Source organism: Uloborus diversus, chromosome 9 (genome assembly GCF_026930045.1).
Source record: "Uloborus diversus isolate 005 chromosome 9, Udiv.v.3.1, whole genome shotgun sequence".
Taxonomy (NCBI): Eukaryota; Metazoa; Arthropoda; class Arachnida; order Araneae; family Uloboridae; genus Uloborus; species Uloborus diversus.
The window spans coordinates 109,317,940-109,339,717 of record NC_072739.1 but is presented as its reverse complement, the minus strand read 5'-3'; the positions used below and the strand labels follow the sequence as shown (position 1 = coordinate 109,339,717).

At 32.0% G+C, this 21,778-nt stretch overlaps 1 protein-coding gene across 1 annotated transcript in view; it reads left to right on the top strand.

Annotated features, from left to right (window-relative positions):
* Window positions 1-21,778, top strand: part of LOC129229936 (calsyntenin-1-like) — a 294,336-nt gene extending 272,558 nt beyond the window's left edge. The window contains 9 exon segments of the mRNA XM_054864318.1: window positions 861-1,039; window positions 2,987-3,113; window positions 4,419-4,573; window positions 6,219-6,370; window positions 9,938-10,305; window positions 12,268-12,413; window positions 13,365-13,548; window positions 18,459-18,631; window positions 19,386-21,778. Of these exon segments, the coding sequence (XP_054720293.1) occupies window positions 861-1,039; window positions 2,987-3,113; window positions 4,419-4,573; window positions 6,219-6,370; window positions 9,938-10,305; window positions 12,268-12,413; window positions 13,365-13,548; window positions 18,459-18,631; window positions 19,386-19,556 (1,655 nt within the window). The 3' untranslated portion in view covers window positions 19,557-21,778.

The window sequence follows — 21,778 nt, the reverse complement described above, 5'->3', positions numbered from 1 at the left end:
CTATAGCTAAAATTGTTCTTGCCAATGGCTTAAGTTGTAAAGTTTTAATATAAGGGGTCCGAAAAAAGCATTTGGCCTAGGGCCCCCTGATATCTTAATTGGCTCTGGGTATTTTGTGACATGCAACTGTGTTTGTCAACGCTGAAGAAATTTTGAAAGAAAGAAAATGTATATCTATATTTTATACACATTTATTAGAATTTCTCTGACAAATAGCTAATAATATTGACAGTGCATACCCAATTATCCACTTGTTAATGTTACACACTGTTGTTTTAAAAAGTAGCAGTTTTAAGTATATACTTTTAATCTTGTTCATACAAAATGCCAAAAATTCATGAATTTATTTGAATTAGCGGTTATTTGTAACAAGATTGAATAAACAAAATGGGGAAGAAAAAATAGTTGTATATTTTACTATGTATTCGTTATATATAATAAAAGGTAGCAACTCATTCATTTTGCCTATACATTTTCACGAACTGATAGTGCTTTTCTTTTTATGCTGCCAACATAAATGCTTTTTCTATTAATATTTAAAATATTAAATTTATACAAAACATATGATTGTCAATAAAGATGCTAAGGAGTTTTCTTTCATGAATCAGAGAAGGCTAGGCTGATTTACAGCATGAAATAATGTGCCTTATCAGTGTCTTAAAATAGTGGGACAGTCATTTTTATTGAGTACCCTGTTTTAGCAATCCCTGAAGTGTAGTAAAAAAGGGGAGGGGGGACAAGTAGTAATACACAAAAGATACACACTTTATGATTAATATCACATTAATAACAGTGTTTTTTTTTTTTGTATGAGATATATGATTGATAATATTACTCTATAACGCACTTGTTCTTTTCAGAAATGAATCGACATCACTATTCCATATTTGTCCGAAACTGTCGTCTAATTTTACTTCTCAGACGTGAGTTTTATCAAGAAAGACCAAGCATTTTCAGGCCAGCTGAATGGCGCTGGAAAATGCCAGAAGTTTGTGACAATCAATGGCATCATTATGCTGTTAGTGTTAATTTCCCAGAGGTAAGGAGCATTTGTAAATAAAATAATCCTTGATGACTTTCACATTTTCTGTACAATTTAAATATATTTAAATATGTTATAAATTTTATTCCAAGTTGAAGAAGAGAAAACATTAACTATATTGATACTATTAAAGTACAAAAATTTATGAATCAAAAATAACCATCGGCAACAGACTATTAGTAATTTTATCAGTTCCTGGTCAAAATCAGTAGCATTGTTTAAGCTTACTCATTAGTGTTTGTTCTGATAAGCTGTTCAAAGTGCCTACAACCTTCCTTAATTTTTGATTTTTCCTTTTTTCCATATTAAAACCTGATATTCGAATGTTTTTAGACGGTGACCTCTGATTACTCTTCCATACAAAAACTTAGCCCATTTTCATCCATCATTTTGATACATTTGAACAAGTGAATTTTGTCCCCTCTGTCTCTTTTTTGCTCCAGACTGCACAATGCACGTATTAAAACTTTTAAATCTGATATCATAACCGAAAGTCCCCTCACTAGCCTAGCCCCTTTGATCCCTATCTAATAAAGAAGAACTAGATTTTTCTTGAGATGAGAATAGAGCTGAACAGCATACTCCAAATTAAGCTTTACAGAAATTCGGTATACAAGCAGAACTGTGTTGTATCGAACTCTGCTATTGTAATCGTAGTGACGTTAGAGCATCTGACGTCATTGGGGGAAAACATTCTCTCAGAACAGAGCAGACCAGAACAAACTCCAGAGATGTGCGCATTGGCGACACACTCTGTCTTGTATATAATATTATGTATGTAGTTAATGTAGTAATTAAAATACTAAAGTCTATAATGTCTATAGCCTGAATGATGAATAACCCATTACATGTCCTTGCGAGCATAGGTTCCATAAAAGGAACCATAACAAGAACCTCCTTAGAATTGTCTGAAATAGATTTACTGATAAACCCTAAGCATTGTATTGGCTTTGTTATTTGCTATGTTGCACTGTTGGCTAGAAGACCAGAGTTGTTGATCTCTTTTTTTGGTCTCAATAATCTTTTCTGCTCCACTAATAACTGATCCCTCTGAATAATTCCTGTAAGTAATTCATGTCATATAGCTTTAAATTCTTCCCAGTAGATTCAAGTTTTTTCTCTTGATTATACATAATTTTCATCATGTAAATTCAAACCAGCCATTGCACACCAAATTGTTTTATTATGGCATTATCTACATTTTAAAAATATGTGATTAAATATTACATTAGCATTTTTCAGATGAAAAAACACTTGCTCAACAACAGGAAGTGTGGTATAATTATAAAACATAAGATCAGGGGTGTTTGTGATCCGAAAATTTTGGGCTGACAATGCATCTGAAAAACTAAAAAAATACTTTAAAAAAATAACGTTTTAAAATGATTTCAATGATTTTGTTTTTGCCTATTTGAAGTTTTTTTGAAGATAAACTTATCATTTTTAAAACATTAAGTACCTAAAAAGTATTGCACTGTCCATGATGACTCACAATGAGCATTTTATCACAATTTTTGAGTTTGGATTAATTATATGAAAAACTATTTTTAGATTTTAAAATTTAACTAATAATTTTTAAAACTTTGAAAACAAATTTTCCATGCTACTTGAAGTTTCAGTTTTCAGTAGACTGATTAAAAGAGTCATGATTAAAAACTGGAAAAAAAAAATCCAATGGTTCCAAAAAATGTGGTTGCAAAGTGTAGGTAGTTATTCAAGTAGAGTACATTTAGAATGAATCTATTAGAGAAAATTGTCATCAAATGGGATGTTCTTTTTTTTAGGTGGTTGTTGTGTATGGAGAGAGTTTGCATTTTGTTTTACAAAAATATTCAGTTTCTGAACTGCAAAAAATGTCTAAAACATTCATTGCAAAACTTTATTTTTCAATTGGATATTTTTTTAAGTCTCTCTCATTCTAATATATAAAATTGTATACTATAGGCAACTTTGTATGTTGATGGTCAACAGTTTAAAATTCAGACTAATAATCCGGACATAGTTGATGATTGGCCTTTGCATCCTGCAAAAGATATAAATACTACCTTTGTTGTTGGAGCCTGTTGGCAAGGTAATTAAGTAGTCTATTGTTACTTAAAAAATATGTTCTTTATTATGGCATATGCATTTTGTGCTGCAATATTATTTTTCTGTACTTTTATGTTAAAATTCTAAATCTACTAAGCTTTTTGATTGTTTCCAATTTTTTTTAAATTTATATATTTCATTTAAAACAGTCATAGCAATGTTAAAATTTGCTATGTACTGACTACATTTTTATGGAGAACATTATAAAGAAAGTTTGCCATGAAATTTGTATTTTTCAATGAAATCTTCTTATATCAATTTATTTTTCTTGAATTTTTAAATCTTAGAATTGTAAACCTGTTTTTTTGTCCATGCTAAAGAATAAGAGGATTTATGCATTAAATTCAACTTATAATTATTTTATATTGGAAAAACTTATCTTTTAGTGAAGGCCTTTCATTTTGCAAAGATATTTTGTAAAATTTAGCTTTTTGCATGATAGAGTTGAAGTTTTATAACATTAACTAGTGGCAGTGGCACCCGCACGGCTTTCCCCTTGTAGAAAATTAAAAGGTCTTTTGGTTCACCTTTTTTTTTTACAAATAATGTATGAGGAATTTCTCTCCTGCCCATGTTACGGTCCACGTTATAATAACTTGGTAAATTTACTCGTCCATCTTATGATAATTTTGCTCTGGAAAATGTTCTTAAAAAATTGGAATAAAAAGAGAACAAAATCGAATTTTCGAAAAATCGCTTTAAGGTGCTACAAAATAATTCTGTGCCAAATTTCATGACAATCGGCCGAACAGTCTAGGCGCTATGCAAATGTTTTACAAAGTGCCCTATTTTCTAAACTTGTCTTATTACATCAAATAAGAAAACTTTTAAAATTAAGAATACAGTAAACTTCCAATTATCCGTGCAATTAAGTGGCACAAGTGCCGCGGATAATAAAAATTGTGGATAAACCGCAAAAAGGTTAAAATGAGGTAAAAATTGTTCTTCCTTAGAAACTTAGCTGTACATAGTACTTTCTACAAACAATGAAAACAGATACAGTACAGTAAAAATATTTTGTATTTTTGTACAACAAAACTGAACATCAATAAAGAAGTGTATGTACAATGAAGAAAGCACAATAAATAAGTAAATAAATGAAACAAAAGCAACTGATTTTAAATTTACAATTTTTCGACAAAAAAAAAACATTAAAAAAAACAGCTTTTTTGGTATTTGCCTTTTATTGTATAACAGGAATGGGTAAAATATAAATCTTGGAAAAAGTGGATGAAAATGTTTTAGCTTTCTAAAAAGTTTAATGAAATATGTTGAATATTGTTTTCAGGGAAAGATGAGAAAATGTCTTTCAACTTCCATGGCTTCCTTGCTGGACTCTCAGTGCTCAGAGGTCGCACTGAAAATCCAGAAGTTTTGGCATGCTTGCATCGTTGTAAAGAGGGTTTGGAGGTGCCCCCTGCTGATTTGCTGGAACCTGGAATGGTAATTTTTTGTTTAAAAATACAATTCTAAGTTCTCTGTTTCCTTAACTGGTTCGGACCCAGCTCGCAAAAGATAGCGCTCCCTCAGGACGGCAGCTGTTACACGCGGACTATGCGTAGAGGCAATTTCTCCCGCTAAGCCTAATTCATAATTTTGGGAAGTACGTGTTACATAATAATGGATAAAATTTATGTAGAAATGAAACCATTTTTAATTATATGATTAAAAATATAATTTCTATCATAAAAAAAAAATATTTAAAATAATTGATATTTATCAATTATTTTAAATATAATTTTTTTACATAAATCTATTGTATTTTTCTATAGCTAAAAGTGTACCTATTTTAAACACTAAATGTTGATACAAAATATGAAACAATATTAAAAATATTTCCATTTAACATTATGAAATACTTGAAGATTATTGTAATAATTAATATTTCAAAGTCGTATAAAAAATCTCAAAGCACTACTATGCATGTCCTTCTACGTTTTTCGCCACCTTTTCAGTGCACAATTATAGAAAGCAACTCCAATAATTTATAGTTGTTTCACTGTTATGGTCAGTGGATCATTCACAGCTTTAAATATTTCCTCCTCAGAAAGATAACACGATCTTTTAATCATAGCTACACAAATGGATCTAAAAGTAAAATCCATGCTAGAATATCTCCCATAAAATCACACACTTGATGGACCCCATTCTAACAACAGAGAAAGAAATACTAATATGTGAGAGTAATCTTTTGGATAGAACATGGATAAGTAACGCCATCTGATAGTCAATATTTTGTTCCAAAAGGACGACTCAAATGAGTGTCGATAGGCTGAGTAGCATTCGCCATAATGCAAATGAGCGTGATTCACATCTGAAGAGCATCTCGCGCTGATGTATATTTGCATGGTTTATCCCGAATAGGTTAAAAAATTAAGTATGTTTGGCATGGCATGCAATTTAGAATTTCCATATATATTTAATAAACTGTCGTAAGGATTGTTTTAAACAGAAAGTGAAAATTAATGTGGATTTTTCTTGTTATTTCTCTTTTCTTACAAGAAACTAATGTGGCTCTTTTTTTTCTTATTTTAGACTTCATATAATCGAATTGGTTTAATAATTCATCAAAACTAATAATAATAAATCCTGTATACCTTTTTACCCACAAGATGATGAGATGGTTTTGAAAAAATAATTATAATATAATAGGTTATAATGCTTCAAAGTATTTTTTTTTTTTAAGTTTATCCCAAGACTCGTATTTAGAATTTGGAAATATTTAAGAAACGCAAGTAGCATTCATTGAGTGCCTATGCTGAATGTAAAATATATTTTCAAGTAAGATCATATGAGTTGTTGTAATTTGTTCATTTATTTATTTCCTATTGAATATGTCATTGTTAATGTAAAACTTCATATTTAACTTATATATAAATTCTTCAGATAATTTTAGTGTTATTTTACGCATGCAACTCATGCTTTAACTTTTGAAATTTCAACCTTGATTGATGGTAACTTTAACTCAACTGCAAAACTGTATTTCCACTACTGTATTTCCAGAGATTTTTACGTGTTTAAAACAATTATTGCACTCAAATTCTACCTTAAGAACATATAAGTAAAATTCACTAATTTTTCCTTCTAGGAGTTACTGACAAATTCTGATATGAGTGAAGTTACAGTAGAAGGTAACAGTAAGAGTAATTTAGAAGATTTAATCTCTCGTGTGGGATATGTCAACTCGAGGGAATTTCCCACTCCTGGACGCCGCAGTGTTCAAATTGCCACTAGTGTGACGTACGTATGAGAAAAAAATAGTTCAGTGAGAAATTTACTACTGATCATTTCATTCATACAATTTTTTTCATCGTGTGCCAATTTTTCACTGTAAAAGAATTCCTTTTCTAGTAACTTGTTCTCTACACTGAAAATTCTTGTGTGTTTTACGAGGGTTGTTTTTTTTTAAAGCTCCGTTTGGTTATTTAAAAAAAAAACGGATCAATATACAAAAAATATTTTACTATCAAAAGTAAGGTACAATGCATATTATTTTTCCACATAATCGCCTTGACGATTTAGGCATTTGTCGAACATGTGAGCAAGCTTTTCTATACCCTCCTCATAGAACGTTGCCGCCAATGATTTAGAGTGATTTTTGTCAGTGTTTTTGGGACCCAGAGAGCACAAATTTTTCTGTAACGCAACAGTTCTATAGCTGTAGAATGTAGGGACGATCTTGAAACTTCTGGAAATTGCATCGATCATTCACTTATCGTGAATCTTCGATTTTCCTTAACCTCTTTGTAGACTCGTTGAACAAGGTCGTCTGTAGCCACAGACTTACGTCCCAGACCTCCTTCATCATGCACATTAGTTCTGCCCTCTTTAAATTTTCGGCACCACTTATGAAGAACACCAGCACTAATTAAATTCTCTCCATATACACGACTTATTCTTCGATGAATTTCCACTGCCCTGTTACCCTCTGCATGCAAGAAACGAATAACACTTCTCAATTCACATTTGGTGGGAGACTCGATAGAGACAGCCATATTTTTGCGTCTGTAGTTCAACAGAAACTGGCAGATTAGACTTGACAGTAACTGAGTGTTTGGACAGGGGTGTGTGCAGTATCCTACTACATAAACCAGCTACCTGCCGCCCACCTAGCTTTCCTACTGTGAAAATGGAGCTTGAAAAAAACAACAACCTACATAGATATTGTAACTCTGTAGGAAGAAATAAAAGTACCCACAGCAAATGTGCAAAGCTTTTCCTATTTCTAAACCAGCATGTCGTTTCAAATGTATTCACTTATAAGAGGTTCATAAAATTTCCTCTTCCCTAAGGAAAACAGAAAACTTAATTCAACAAAGTCCTTTTTGTTTTGCATTTTTATATTTTGTCTGACCTGCTGTTCAACCATTGATTTAAAAGTAGATGAGCCTCCCTTTAGAGCAGCAGTTCAGTATCTTGCTGTTGTTTTGAGGCTTAGATATTTTACTGTTGTTCTGAGGCGACACTATAACAGCAGAAAAGTATTCATTACAGATTATAAAATATTTTTGGAAATTAGTATATGTTTAATATATATTTCTAATATGATTTAGTTGCAATTCATTTTAATTTCATTTATTTCAATTTGCTGTACTAAAAGAATTACGGTAGATTATGTTTTTAAGGTCATGGGTTTTGAAGCAGTACTTGACTGAAGTTTTAAGATTCATATTATGAGCTAATAATTATTTGTTGTTACAATCTGAAAGATTTTTGACTCTTCACTCATTAAACAAAACTATGAAGGTAAAAACATTCTAACCTTTGACTAGTATTATAAATTCCTTGGATCACAGTAGCCTAACAAACTTCTTCTTTGCATATGTTGAAACTTCACAGTCAAGGCCTTTACACACTTAAGTATCTTCTTCGTAAAATTCATTTCTTGTAGCAAAATAGAAAAGTAGTGCTTGAAGCCAGATCAACCATAACATTTTCCAGCCAAGATCGCAAAAATTTTGTTTTCTGAACATTTTGTTACATTTCCATGAAAAAAATGAGTTTTTGTTTTTAATATCTTAATTGCTTTTTTCTGTAGTTTGCCTTCTCAGCTGCTATATATTGCTGATTTTTTTTATTCTGTGTTAAGATAAATCATGCTCTATTCTTTAAAGTGTTATTTCAAAACAAAAACTACATCTGAAGCACTTGAAGTTGCTGCAATGGGAGCTTTCAATTCCAAAAATGTGCAAAATACTTTTCTAATAACTCTATTTTTCAATGGTTGATGGGTAATAAGAAGGACTTCACTCGCTTGGTCTTAAGCAGCAGCTGTATCTTCCAAATGAGTACCTTTTATCTTCTTTTGCTTATTATCATATCTTATCATTAAACTGTTAATGGAATTCTTATCTGTTCCAATAGATATTTTTTTTTCTTATCCTGTGCTTTAATTTTTCAAAATAAGTTTTTCATCAGATTTGCTTACTTCTTCAAAAAGAATTTTATCTACATCTTCCACTTTATCAGGTTGTTCTTATTATTTTTGAGAAAGTAAATCTATATCTCTTGGTATTTTCATTTGATTGAAGGCATTATTATGAGCAACAGCTGAGCAGCTTTCTGCTCTTCTTGTTTCTGTTTTAAAATTCCTGTGTTCTTGGATTTGTTTTCATCCTTCTTTGAAAATTCGTCATTCTTTGTAAAGCTCTTCAAACATGTCTGCAGCATACTTTTTTAATTTAGTGGTGATCTTATTTTTTTTCCAAGCAACACAGTAAGTAAAGTCTCAAATCCATAATTTTGTCTCATTTGAATGAAAAAAGTGCTGACAAAATTCCTCTTGAGTGTTAACTTCATTTCAGGCAGTGAGAAGCAAAGGGATGTAAGTGGTCATTTTCAAGTTTTGAGTAAAATGCGCATAAAGATAACTTCCTAGATAGGCTTTAGTTGATTTTTTTTCTCCAAATTATGCTGTACAGCAGCACCTACTAGGACTACTAGTACTATCTCTTTTCCCAAGACAGAGGAGAGGTTCACCTACCATTTGTACTGGTTATCTCCAAATTTTTAATTTTGCCACTAGCATCCCTTTGCTTCTCACTGCCTCATTTGTCCAACGAACCAGTTATCTTAAAGCTACTTCATTATAATAGTACTTATTTTTTTTTTAATGCTTACTATGAATCATCACTTAAATATAGCCACTAACATTCAGTTCAGTTTTTCAGGTTTAGTATGCTTTGACATTCATTAATTTTTATCATTCACTTATATGGTTTGTTTTTGTAAAATTTGGTAGTGAACACATTTATGTGTCTCTAAGGTCAAAAACTCATATGGAAGTCTTTTTCATTTAAACAAAAATCAAAATGATTGGTGCCCCATTTGGACTTACAATATGTTATGCTACATTTATCCTCGCCTCAGAGCAACAGTAAGACATCTTAGTGTTATTTCTGGGATTAGTTATCTTACTGTTGCTCTGAGTTGACGATATATTGAGTTTATGTTCCTCAATTTCCGGAGCGAAACTCCAAAATTTTACCAAAGGATAAAACCAGAGCATTCACACATGCCTGCATTTAATGCAATGAGACATCAGATAATATATTTTTTTTTAAAGCAACATTGCAATACCGTCTCCAATTTGCCAGATTTGCTGGACAAGGAAATTTTTGGAGAGGTTACAGTGATCTCCCATTGCGGCAAACCCTGCTTGTGGTTCTATGTTTTTCACAAAAGTTTAACTCATCACTTTAAATTTTAATTAATCTAAGCAACTGAATTGCATCCCCTCTTATTCTCCTTTGCTTGAGACTTCATATTCAGCATTTTGATAATCTTAGTGTTGTTATTTTTTTACAGATGTGCTAGAGGAAAATCTGTAAAAGTTCCATCAATCGATGCCTATGTGATGGTACTACAACCAGAATTGCCAAGCATTACAATAAATGGCACTCCTAATCTAGCAAGAGAATATGAAGCTTTCAAACAAGGCATACAGTTATTTGCTTCTGTGTCTGTCCTCATCAGCCAAGATCAGGACGAAGAATTGTCTCTGCATGGCAATCTTGACAGCAGTTCCAATTCCTTGGATCACAAATTGGACTCTTGCAGTGTCCAAGTCTACCCTCCCCTCAATCCAGACCATGAGTATTTCAAGCTTCCCAGAAGTCTAATGACACACCTTGGTATCCATTCCAAAGAAAATAAAGACGGCCTAGTTATTTTTGGTATGTGTGATTCCTTAACTTGAAAAAGAAAAAAAAGGTTGTAGGGGCACCAAAGTTTGACCCCAGTTAGTTTCATTCCTACTACTTTGTTGAAAATAAAATAGCTTGTCCAGTGGTAAAACATGTTTTATTTAGTTGCTTAAAGATCACATAGTCGAAACTTCATATAAAAAAGATTTCTAAATGGCATTTTGTAATTTTGGAAAAAGTGGAAGAAATCTTGTTTTTAAAAATGTTCTCTTTATTCGGACTCCTTCATTTTTTGGAAGAAAAAAAAACACAGTTAACAATATAAAAAAAAAGTTATACATTTGTTTTATGGTGAGGAATTTTATGTTTGATTAATGGTCAACAGTTGTTCCTCCTTTGCTGTAGTCTTTTTACTGATTTTTAAAATTGTTTAGATAGAAGTTACTACTCACTACTACAATGATACACACTTCATTTCATTGCATAATTACATGTAGGTGTTTTTACAAATATGCGGCCGAATAATGCAAAGAACTCATTGGGGGGGGGGGGGTCATACTATGAAATTGTTCAAAATAGTACTTTTAATATGTACTTAGATTTTATTTTATATACTACAGTAACAATAGCCTTTATCAAGTTATCAACAATTCAACAGTATCATTATTATATATGATTTTTTGTTTTTTCAGTTATATACTTAAACAATTTAATAATCATGTTTTATACTAAAAAAGTTCATACCAACAACAAAAAAAGTTTTCTATAGGGATTGGCATAGGTACCTATCTGATAAGGGCTTGCATATCATTAATGATCAATGTAATCTTTATGCACATAAAAAAAATTGTGCTTGCTATTGGTTGTGATTTTGTTACAAATGTAAGTATCCTGTTATTGAGTAAATTACCGCCCCATAGCCAGGGCTAAAGCAGAATAAGCACGAAACTGCAGTCCTCGGCTGGAAATGACTGAGCTGGCGGCTGTTATTGGTTTGTTGGCTTCCTGTTATTGGTTTGTTGATGGATTTTACAGAGTTTTCATCTACAACTTACAGTAAAAGTGTAGATAGTTTTTTTTTACATTCTCTTTTAAAGATTGCCAAACATGGTCTTAAAGGACTTGCAAGTTATTTTCATTTGCTTGAAGTTGCAGATGACATTTGCATTCAAATTATACTTCAATTGGCCAAGAACATATTAATATAGTTTTTTGCATACATTAAAAGAATTATTTATTTTCCTATGGAAAAATAACCTTTAACCTACTAGCCTCCAAATCCAATACAGTGGCATGTCTATGTTTGTTTATTGAAATTTTACACTTAATATGGAAATTGGAATTCTTTCTGTTATACTATGTATAAAGTACATAATAAATTTGTATTATGAGCGATAAATGATTTTCCTTAATCAAAATGAAATTATTAAAAAATTTACAATAAACCTTTAAACTTTGTTCTAGACAAAAATGTCGCAAAACAATTTTTGCTGCTGCATTTAACCCATTGCATTTCCATTTGTAGTACTGATGCAGTCTACCATTTCTCCCATATCTTCGGGGTTTCGCTGAATGCCAAAGATGGTCTTTTTAAGAATCCATAAAATACATATAAGTCCCTTCTAGGAAAGAAAACACATTTTTTTTTTTGAAAATATTTTTCGAGTGTAAAAAAGCTTAAATTTATCAGAATATAATAGGATAAGAAACAGTAGAAATACAAAGTTAAATTAACTTCCTAAGAGCGATGGTTTTTCATAGAAGATTTTAAATTTCAATATGTCATAATGACTCAAATTTATATTTCATTCCAAAGCATTACAATATGAAAGAAAAAATAACTAAAAATATTGTGCTTATAAACGTACAATATCCAACAAAATACATTTCTAAGAAGTGAACATCAAAAAATAAATTTTCATAATGTATAAAAGTACTTACTGCTAAAATATAATTTTCAGTTTTAATAATTCTTTATATATATTTTTTCAGGGGCTGATACTATTCATAATTATGATCTTGTCCTTCGACAGATAGTTTATTACAACAGAAAGCCTGCCTATTACCTAAATCGTGCCTTCAAATTGGTTTGCTCTGAGCTGAATGGCCGTTTTGTCAGCAATGAGTATATTCAAACAGTAAGTGTTTTGTCTACTCTGAGAGATTAAATTGAAGCTGATCATTGGAAAATCTTTTTAACAAATAAGATATTAGCTATTATAATATTTGCTTGTTCTTTTTTTTTTCATTCCTATGTTCCGTAAAAGGCAGTCTTCTGAAAAAAGATTTTAGGCTTTGCAAATTTTGATTCTGTCAGACATTTTAAAATGTATCAGATCTTCAATATTCGAGCCCACTTTATGTAGTTTTAGCCCATTTTCCACAAAAAATTATTCTAAGAGGGAATTCCATTAAAAGGAGTTAAAATAAAATACAACAGCGGTTTGGTAAATTGAAAATATATTACATTAAGCCGGATTTTCTTTTAACCAATATTCTAATAAGCGGGCTTGACTGTATCCCATTATTTTTCAAAGAAGAAGCAAAAATTTTCACTTCTATTAAATGTGTATCATCTAAATAATTTCATTATCAACAAAAAGTTTTTTGAATTCATTTAGAAATTCAAAACCTTGCTTTTCAAAATGGCATGTTTTAATGATACTCTAAGTTTATTTGTAAATAATTTTACAGGTTGGGTTATAATGGTAGTTTTTTTTAGTACCTTTTTAGTGACTTAAATGTAAATAAATCGTTTCATAAATTTTGATTGGGATTTGAAAAAAAAAAAAAAAAACTCTTCATTTATTGTGATGGAATGTCATAAAACAATTTTTTTTAATGGTAAATTATTTTTTATGAGGTTTGTTTGTAATCCATATTAAAATGAAGCATTCTGAAATATGTGTGTAATATTAAAAAAAAGTGATGACACACAATATGAGAAATAGAATTAAGAATTATCTGATTTAAGAAATTTAATTTGAGTATACAAGTTTTTTTCTTTTTAACACATCGTAACCAACTTTATTAAGTTTCAACGACAACTGTTGATGCTTTTTATTGATTTGCATTGTTTTCCATCCTAGCTCACCGTTATTCACCCAAGAGCAGAACCCGGACATGAAGCGGAACCCAAACCGGCGGAGCCGGTGAACCATGCCCAAGTGCATGACCACAAAGTAGAGTTTAAGGAAGCAAAAATTCGAGCTGCGGGATTTATGGACAATGGCCTTGGAGAAGGAAGCGAGGCCATTGCTAAAACCTCTGCAAGTAAGAATCTTTTTTTTTTTCATGCAACATTCTAGTACGGATCACAACTGCATTTGAACAGGGCTGCCCATAAGCAGCTCGTACTGGAGGGCAACTGCTACCTCACTTACAAAAGTAAAGAAGCCTATTTTTTACAAATAGATTAGTATATTTCACAGAAATAATAATTAAAAATTTCAAATGAATCGTCTTTTCCAGAGGTGCCCCACCTGGGGGGGGGGGGAGTCATTCCGCAGACTGCAAAATTGGAATTTTTTAGGGACTGTTTTGAGGCATATTTTTCTTTTTTTTGGGGGTGAGGGGGGCTCTTTCTTTGGGTGGTCTTTGCAATTTTTAGGGGGGGGGTGCACCTATGCCTTTTCTCTAGTTTTTTTTTAAAATTTTTAAATGGAACTTTTAATCGAAAGGGGAGAATTTACAGTGGTCATCCATCCTGATTTTCCAGACCACATTTCACAATTTTTTTGAGATGACGTAATCATTGTTGTGAAAATCCAATACATATAGCTCAATTTTAGGAAAAAGAGGAAAAAAATCAATTTTTGGAGTGCTGCCCCTAATCCCTACACCTTTTTTGACCCCCCCCCCCCCCCCCCCCCACCGCTTTTTTTAGCGCACCAGCTGCCCTATAGAGCTGCCAGTTAATCTAAGTGGTTGATCACTTGATAGTTAATGACGTCAGTGGTTTGTCCGGTTGTTCCATTGAATGCTTTTGATTGATACATAGTTGTTCAAACGAATAGCACATACTTTTTCAGAACTTAAAAATTTAAGCTACTAGATTTTAAGTGGCTTGAAAGTGCCAGGTAGTCACACAGGCACGTAGCTAGAACTTTGTTAAGGGGGGGGGGGGGTCCAAGGTTGCACGAACTTCAAAAGAGGAGGCATACTACAGCAGAATTAGTAGCTGATAATTACACAAGACTAAGATAAATCCAATTAAAACTGATCATTAAAATATGATAATTAACTAAAATTAATTAAATAATTCAAATTAATAGAGTCATTAGTTAAAATTAGTTAACAAAAATTTTATGTTAAGTAGTAAATTAATTATTGTCAGTTTGTAAATTAACATTAAACTGAAAGTTATCACATACAAAGTTTCCAAATATGGGTGAACTTCTATCCTCCTGAAAATAAGTGATATATTTTCTATTAATAAAAAGGGCACAATAAAAGAAAAACGGAAAGCGGAAATTGTTCTAGAAATTACTTGGAAAATGCATGCGATAATTTAATAAAATATTAAAGCTTTGTAATATATTTCAACAAAATATGTACATTTGTACTTATGCTATTTTATTTGAAAACTAGAAAGTCACCCGTCAAGGCATGACGTGTGAAAATTCTTCTTCAACTCTTCTTCATTTGAATGAAGCAATTGCCTGTTTGGTGATATTTTGATAGTTGAAATTTTAACTCTAACACCAGTGGATTAACCCTAAACTCCAGTAGATAGCGTTCATTGTTTTCGTTTCTTCATTCCTCTGATATGACTCAGTCTTACCAGTAAAACTGTTCAAGTTACCGGATCGAGTTCAGCCTTGTCACAATAAAGCCTTTCCTTGCATGTTAAACATTACCAAAACAGATCATCGAATTACATATCATGCCGTGGTGCGAGTTCATTGTTGAAACAAGCGGGTTACTCGATCATTGGCATTATTTATATGAGGATAAATAAATCTATATCTATAGAGTCGAATGTATAATTATGCGAATGTTACATAACGTAACTCTGTCCGATTTGAACAACATTTCAGACAAAATCCCACAACTCTCTCAACGAAAATATTAACAAGGTATCATTTAAAAAGCTTGAATTAGTTTTTATTTATTTACATTTATAATATTCTTTTGATAACACGAAGTTGAATGATATTTCCAATCTTATCCGTTTTCTAATTATCATTCCTAATCATCAATTAAAAGCTTGAACAAACTATTAACTCTATGAGGGACGGAGGCTTCCTTTGTTGCAACCATTTTTTATATATATATATTTTTTCTTTCTTCAGTCAACTGACACAGTGATTTCAGTTAGCTGAAAAAAAAAGAGGAGCAAGAAATAAATGGTGTTCTCAAGTGAAGTCACTATTCCTCAAAGGGTGAAAGCTGTTCGAAAAAAATTTAAATATCGGAAAAGGCGTATTTTATCATTATTTTTTTCTTTCTAAAGGGGCTGTGTTAGAGGCTTTAGCCTTTTGCGGAACAAGTGCGAACCAACGATATGGCATCCAGTCATTCATATACCATCATTAAGGCGCGGATGTGAATGTCACATGAAAATTTGATGTCCAGTTTCCACCAGATGGAGACATCTGAGCTCTCTTCGATGCGAAACTGCAAAAGGAATTTAATTTTGTCAAGAGTATTCACAGTCAAACGACCTAAGGGATCTTTTACATGACGATTAATGGAATGTATACCTAATGAATTAAATTAAGCATCTGTGTAATTTTATTTTAACAACATGTTGTTAATTTTAACAACAATACATATCATATTTTACGACGCAGGTAATGATTTTTTTTCTTCAATACGATGTTAGCAAAACACTCTATTGCAAGAAATAGTAAATATCTTTAGCTTGAAGAAAATAAGTGTTTAAAAAAAAAGGCAATATATAAAAGAAAAGCTCAAAAACATTTACCTCGTATTCACCTTTTTTGTATCTTTGCTTGTAACGCAGTAAATAGCGGTAATTTTCACCTAGTAATTTATAGTTAAATGCACATGCCTGTTTTTTGTTACGTTTAATGCTACCTTCACAATTTACTAAAGATGGATGCATAGATGCTAATTAAATAACTCCTTAGTACAAAGCCAGTGAATAACAATCAGAAAATGTGTTCCAATGATGCAAATACAAATATGTTTTATGGAACAACATCGAATAAGGTTTTTTTTCGCCAATTAAAAACTGTTTTTCTTTTGGGATCATAGAATCACAATTCAGTAAGATTTAAAAGTAATAATTTCTAATAAATTACTTATTACATGCGTTAATATGGCCGAACTTGTAATTTCATAAACTGATCACAGTAAAATATTCAAGTAATTTTCAATTTAATTTTTCTATAAAATTTTTATACCGTAAAAAGTTTGTTACATCAAGTTTTATTTATTCATTTATTTTATTTATTTTACCTTCAAACACGAATTTTTTTTTTTTGGGGCATTTAATATGTTTCATGATCATGCCTAAATATTGGGGGGGGGGGGACATCAGTAAAAAATCTACGTAATTTGTTACTCAGAAAAGAGAGAGATGTTAAAAGTAATCTAAAAGTTCAAATAAAATTTTTATCAAAATATAAAATGAATCTGAAATGAACCATGCCAAAAATATAGAGTCAAAATGAAAAAAAAAAATCAATAATTATTTTTCTCATCCTCAAACACACGAAATGTGTAGAATTTCTTTTTTCGCTGCTGGCTTAGAATCTAAAATTAGTTTTTGAATGGAAAAACACATTAACACGTAAAATTGCTCGTATTATCAAGAAAACTTTAAAAGGGAGCACTACAACTTACCTAGTTTGGGTAAACTTAATTTTCTTTTGCATACAATTTTGTTCAAGATATGTTTCCTATAAGTATGACATAGATAAAAACTGCGTGTTAAAACAGAAAAGAATCGGAATTCAATTACTGATTCACCAGGAACGCACCTCACTCTGGCTGTCTTTCGTACAACATGCGTCTACGAAATCTACGAAAATCCAAAAAGAAAAGAGCAAGAAATAAAGAAAACTACGCCAATGAGACTGTGGGATACGGCGGAAGTGGCAATAAATGCTTGTTTTTACTTTGCCAATGGCAATTTGATTGACCCAGGAGAGGGGCTGAATTTCAAGGTCACAAGACCCAGCTGGTTTGAAAGTCGAAAGGGACATTTCTCCGTTTCGGACGGAGTAGGTGACACAGCAAAAAGCAGACGAAAATTGGGAACCTGCAGTTGTTGCACGAGGTTCTCGTGTTCTGAATTGACTCAAGCACTGAGAAAATTGCCGATTACTGGGAATATTTAAGGGGAGAGAATGCTGCGTTTTATAAAATCATTATCTTTCAGAAAAATTTTGTTGATGCGAGGTGCAACAACTGAGAAAAAAGGAGAGGGGTCTTTCGGGAAGGGGGGGGGGTCCGGACCCCATGGACCCACCCCTTGGCTACGTCCTTGAGTCACATTTATTCTTTTCAATAGAACTTTAAACAAATTGTTGACGTTTTGCTTCATATTTGAAGTGCTGTAGAATGAATACCTTTATAATGCCAACCTAACAAAACACAACTTTTCAGAAAAAACAAGTTTTTGGTTAAAAAAGTGCTTTTTTTTTGCCTCCAAAAATTAACAATTCTTTGGGAAATCAAATTTCGGAACAGTTTTTCATCATTCCATCTTCATTCAAAGCTTTTAATTGATAATTAGTGCTTACATAAAAAAGCATGATGTGATTGTTCCTGAAAATGCAACAACTGTTATGCAAACCATGAAGCTAGAAAAGGTAAACTTACAATATGAGCTTCACTAATTAATATGAAGCAAAATAGTTTTTAATTACTTATTTATAAATTTGTAGTTGTGTTGTTAAGAAGTCAAACCTCTCGAGGTGGTAGCATCCAATCGTACTTACAAGTTTTTATTCAGAATCTTGATGCAATAATTTTTAATGAATTTTCATTACCAGCATGTAGCATGGTTTTTTAAATTATTGATTTATTGGTACTTTGAAGAAAAGCTATTGTTGTTATATTGTGTGAATAATTTTTTTCTTTGTATTTAGCTTCAAGTATCTATTATAATCTAACTCTTTAAAAGTAAAATAATTTTATGGGTTAAAACTAAATATTTTACTTAGGAAACTTTCAAAATAACTGTTTCAAATTTCCTTTTCTTTTTCCAGGTCATGCAGTGGCTATTATTATAGTTGTATGTGTCGGCTTCTTAGTGTTTATGATAGTTTTGGGAGTGATACGAATTCGAGCAGCACACCACAGATCTCGAGAATCCAGAGATGATGAGCAAGAAATGGCCTGGGATGATTCCTCCCTCACAATCATTGTCAACCCTATGGATGTAAGAACTTCTTCTTATTTTTTATTAATATAAATACAGAAGTAATAACCGGCAACAGGCTCTGGGGCCATCTAGGCCACCTTTAGTCGATTAAAGATAGAGAGCCCTATTAAATTTATTGAGAGTTGCAGCTGCTTTTGGTAACCAAATACTACAAATTCAAATGTGACAACCAGCAACAGGCTTTAGGCCCACAGCTAGACTGTTCCTATTCAGTTTATTAGTCCCACTGAAGATCAATGGCCCTCTTAAAGTTATCCACCCCCTTGCTCATTACAACCTCTTTGGGTAAGGTGTTCCAAGTGCCCACAACCCTACTAAAGTAGTAATCTTTGCTAATTTCCTGGTTAGACTGAGACTTTCTGTCTTAAACTGTTCCTGGTGCTTAAGATTTCCATCAAAAATGAAACTGATATACAGTGGTGCCACTTAAATGAATCACGTTTGTTCTAAACAGTTTTGATTCCATTAAGCAGCTAATTCAGTCAAGCTAGATTTTGTTATGTTTTTGAAGATTTGATTCATAAAAGCGGTTGATTCAATTTACTACTAATTCCATTAACTGTCGCCCACTGTATTTTGATTCTGTTCGGGAAATTTTGAAAAGTCTGCCAGCAATTCTGGTCAGCAAGAAAAAAACAAATTCCATGAAAGATAAATGTTTGCTAAGAGAATTCTCTTGATTTGTGTACATATACTCTGCTTCATGTGTGCCTTACTCTCTTTTTTCACGGATTTCATTTTTGCCTTGCAGCAAATCGAGCAAGAGCAGAGCAGTCGACCTCTCAACGAAGAAGACGAGAGCGAAAGCTCAGACGACGGGAGCAGCTATCGCGACGACGGGGAGTCGTCCGAGGAAGAAGAGGAGGCTGGCAAAGCCAAGACTAAGGAGCTAGAATGGGACGATTCTACCCTCAACTTTTGAACAATGGTCCAGCGTCGCCAAGACCTTGGACGTATCCACATACATGCATTCCGGAGCTAGCTGTTTTGGCACGCACTCTCAAATTTTGCTGGAGACAAAAAATTTCAAAAAGAAGCACTCATGAAGATTCAAATAATTCTCGACGGGAAACAAAAGGATATATACCAGCTGCTTTAGAAGTTGTATGCGGATACCGTTTACGTGAACTCTGACGCGGCGGATAGTTGTCATTGAGCAGTCCGTTGTAAAATGTTTCGTCTTTTTTCTGTAAAAATATCTAGTGCAGTGTTTCCTTTCGGTATGATTTCTCATCGAAAGAAGGGATCATCTTATTAGGCCATCAATTTATATACTTATCAGTGTCATATTTAGTGCCATACGAGTGGTAAATTTGAGTTCCTGCATAAATCCCCTCTTTAAAGTATATATACATACATACAAGCAGTATAGTCCTGACCTTTTATTTTTCAAAGCATTTTCACGGGTCTCAAGGCATCATTGTTCAACTATTTTCTATCTCTAAGCTTCAAAATGCTAATTCAGTAAATACGAACATTGCATATGAGATGCAAATACTTAACCTTTACAGTATGGACTTATGGTTATTACATGCACAAAATGTCATAAAGCACATTGTAGCTAGCTGCATTTATTTTAGTACGTTCGACAAATTATAATCATGAGAGAATAAATGATTTAACTTATTTCATTCGAATGAATTGACCCTTAGCTACTAGTGAAACATAATCATAATGCAGTAGCTATTGCACAAGTGCTGATAGTGTGAACCAATGATGCTACTGCTGAATTATTCAGGATTTGCATTTACCCACCCATGTTGTTTCATATTTAACATATATTTCTATTAAAGCATGATAAAGTAACAGTTTTCAGGACTTAAATTTGAAGACGCATACGTTTGTTTTGATATGCAATAAATTTGTTGATAATACTGTACAGTGAATTTCTGCGTAAATGCAAAACCTGGAGCTATATATTTTCATCCAATCAGTAAAGGTTAATGTGTTTCGCAACAACCTTGATATTAGATTATCTCCCTTTTTCGCACACCATCGTAGATCATGATAAATCGGAAACACATATCGGAATTTTGGAAGATTTTTTTCTTTGTCTGTATTTAACATATATGTGTCGTAACTTTAACGCATGCTTGTCTTAGTATCCTAAAACTAATGTCTTAGGGCTTAGAGAGAGACTTATTTGTGATGTCAATTATTACTGGCTGGGTGTATAAGTGTACTTATTTTAGCAGTCGGACATTTGTACAGTTTGTGCCACTGAATGGCTTTCTTCTTATTTCTTGTGAATACGTCAGTAATGCTACTATTTGTGATCAGAAATGTAAAAAAATGAAAGTTTTGAGTTGGCATTCTGTAATTGTTGTCTGCAAGTATTACATTTTCATTATTTTTTGTGCCATAGCATTTTCTCTTCAGTTTGCCAGTATCTGTGATGACTGGCAAAGTAGCGAATGGCTAACTATTACAGAATGCTTCAAATTAATTATTTAAAAAAAATCTAGATCCCACCCACACGAAAACCAGTTTATCAGTTGTTAGATTTGCAATTGAATAATGTTTTGTATATGTATATCTTTGTTGCATTACATTCCATATTTTTCTCTTTTTAGAGTAAAATATTATATTGTTGATATAAATGTAATAATTGGTGGTGGGAATTTAAAAATGAATTAATTTTTTTTTATTAATCAAGTGATATTTTGTCATGTATTGATGTGCGCAGTTTTTCTCTTGTAATATGTTTATCTAACTAAGCTTAAATGGCGGACAGTCTTATTTTACTTACAATTCTTGACTTTTAAGATCAGGTCAAAATGTTTGAGAAACTCTTTGTTCTTACACTTAAGTATGGTCTAATTTTATTCAGTTTCTGAAATTCTGAATGCTAAATATTCAGAAGGCCAATTTCTACAAGAAGTAAGAAAACATTTGTCTAATGGATTAAAAAACTTATGCCTGGCTTTTTAAGCTGATAATTTAATTATTCGTAAAAAGGTATTTCAAAATGAACTGCTTTATTTTTAAAAATTCTAATTTACATCAAAGATGCACCATGTGCAACTCCTTTATATTAGGTAAAAATTTATAAAATGGGAAATTTTTTAAATTTTTAATTAAACAGCAGACTTTGTTCTGTATATTGTGTTGCTGTAAATGCAATAAAGTCGTTTTATCCCCCAA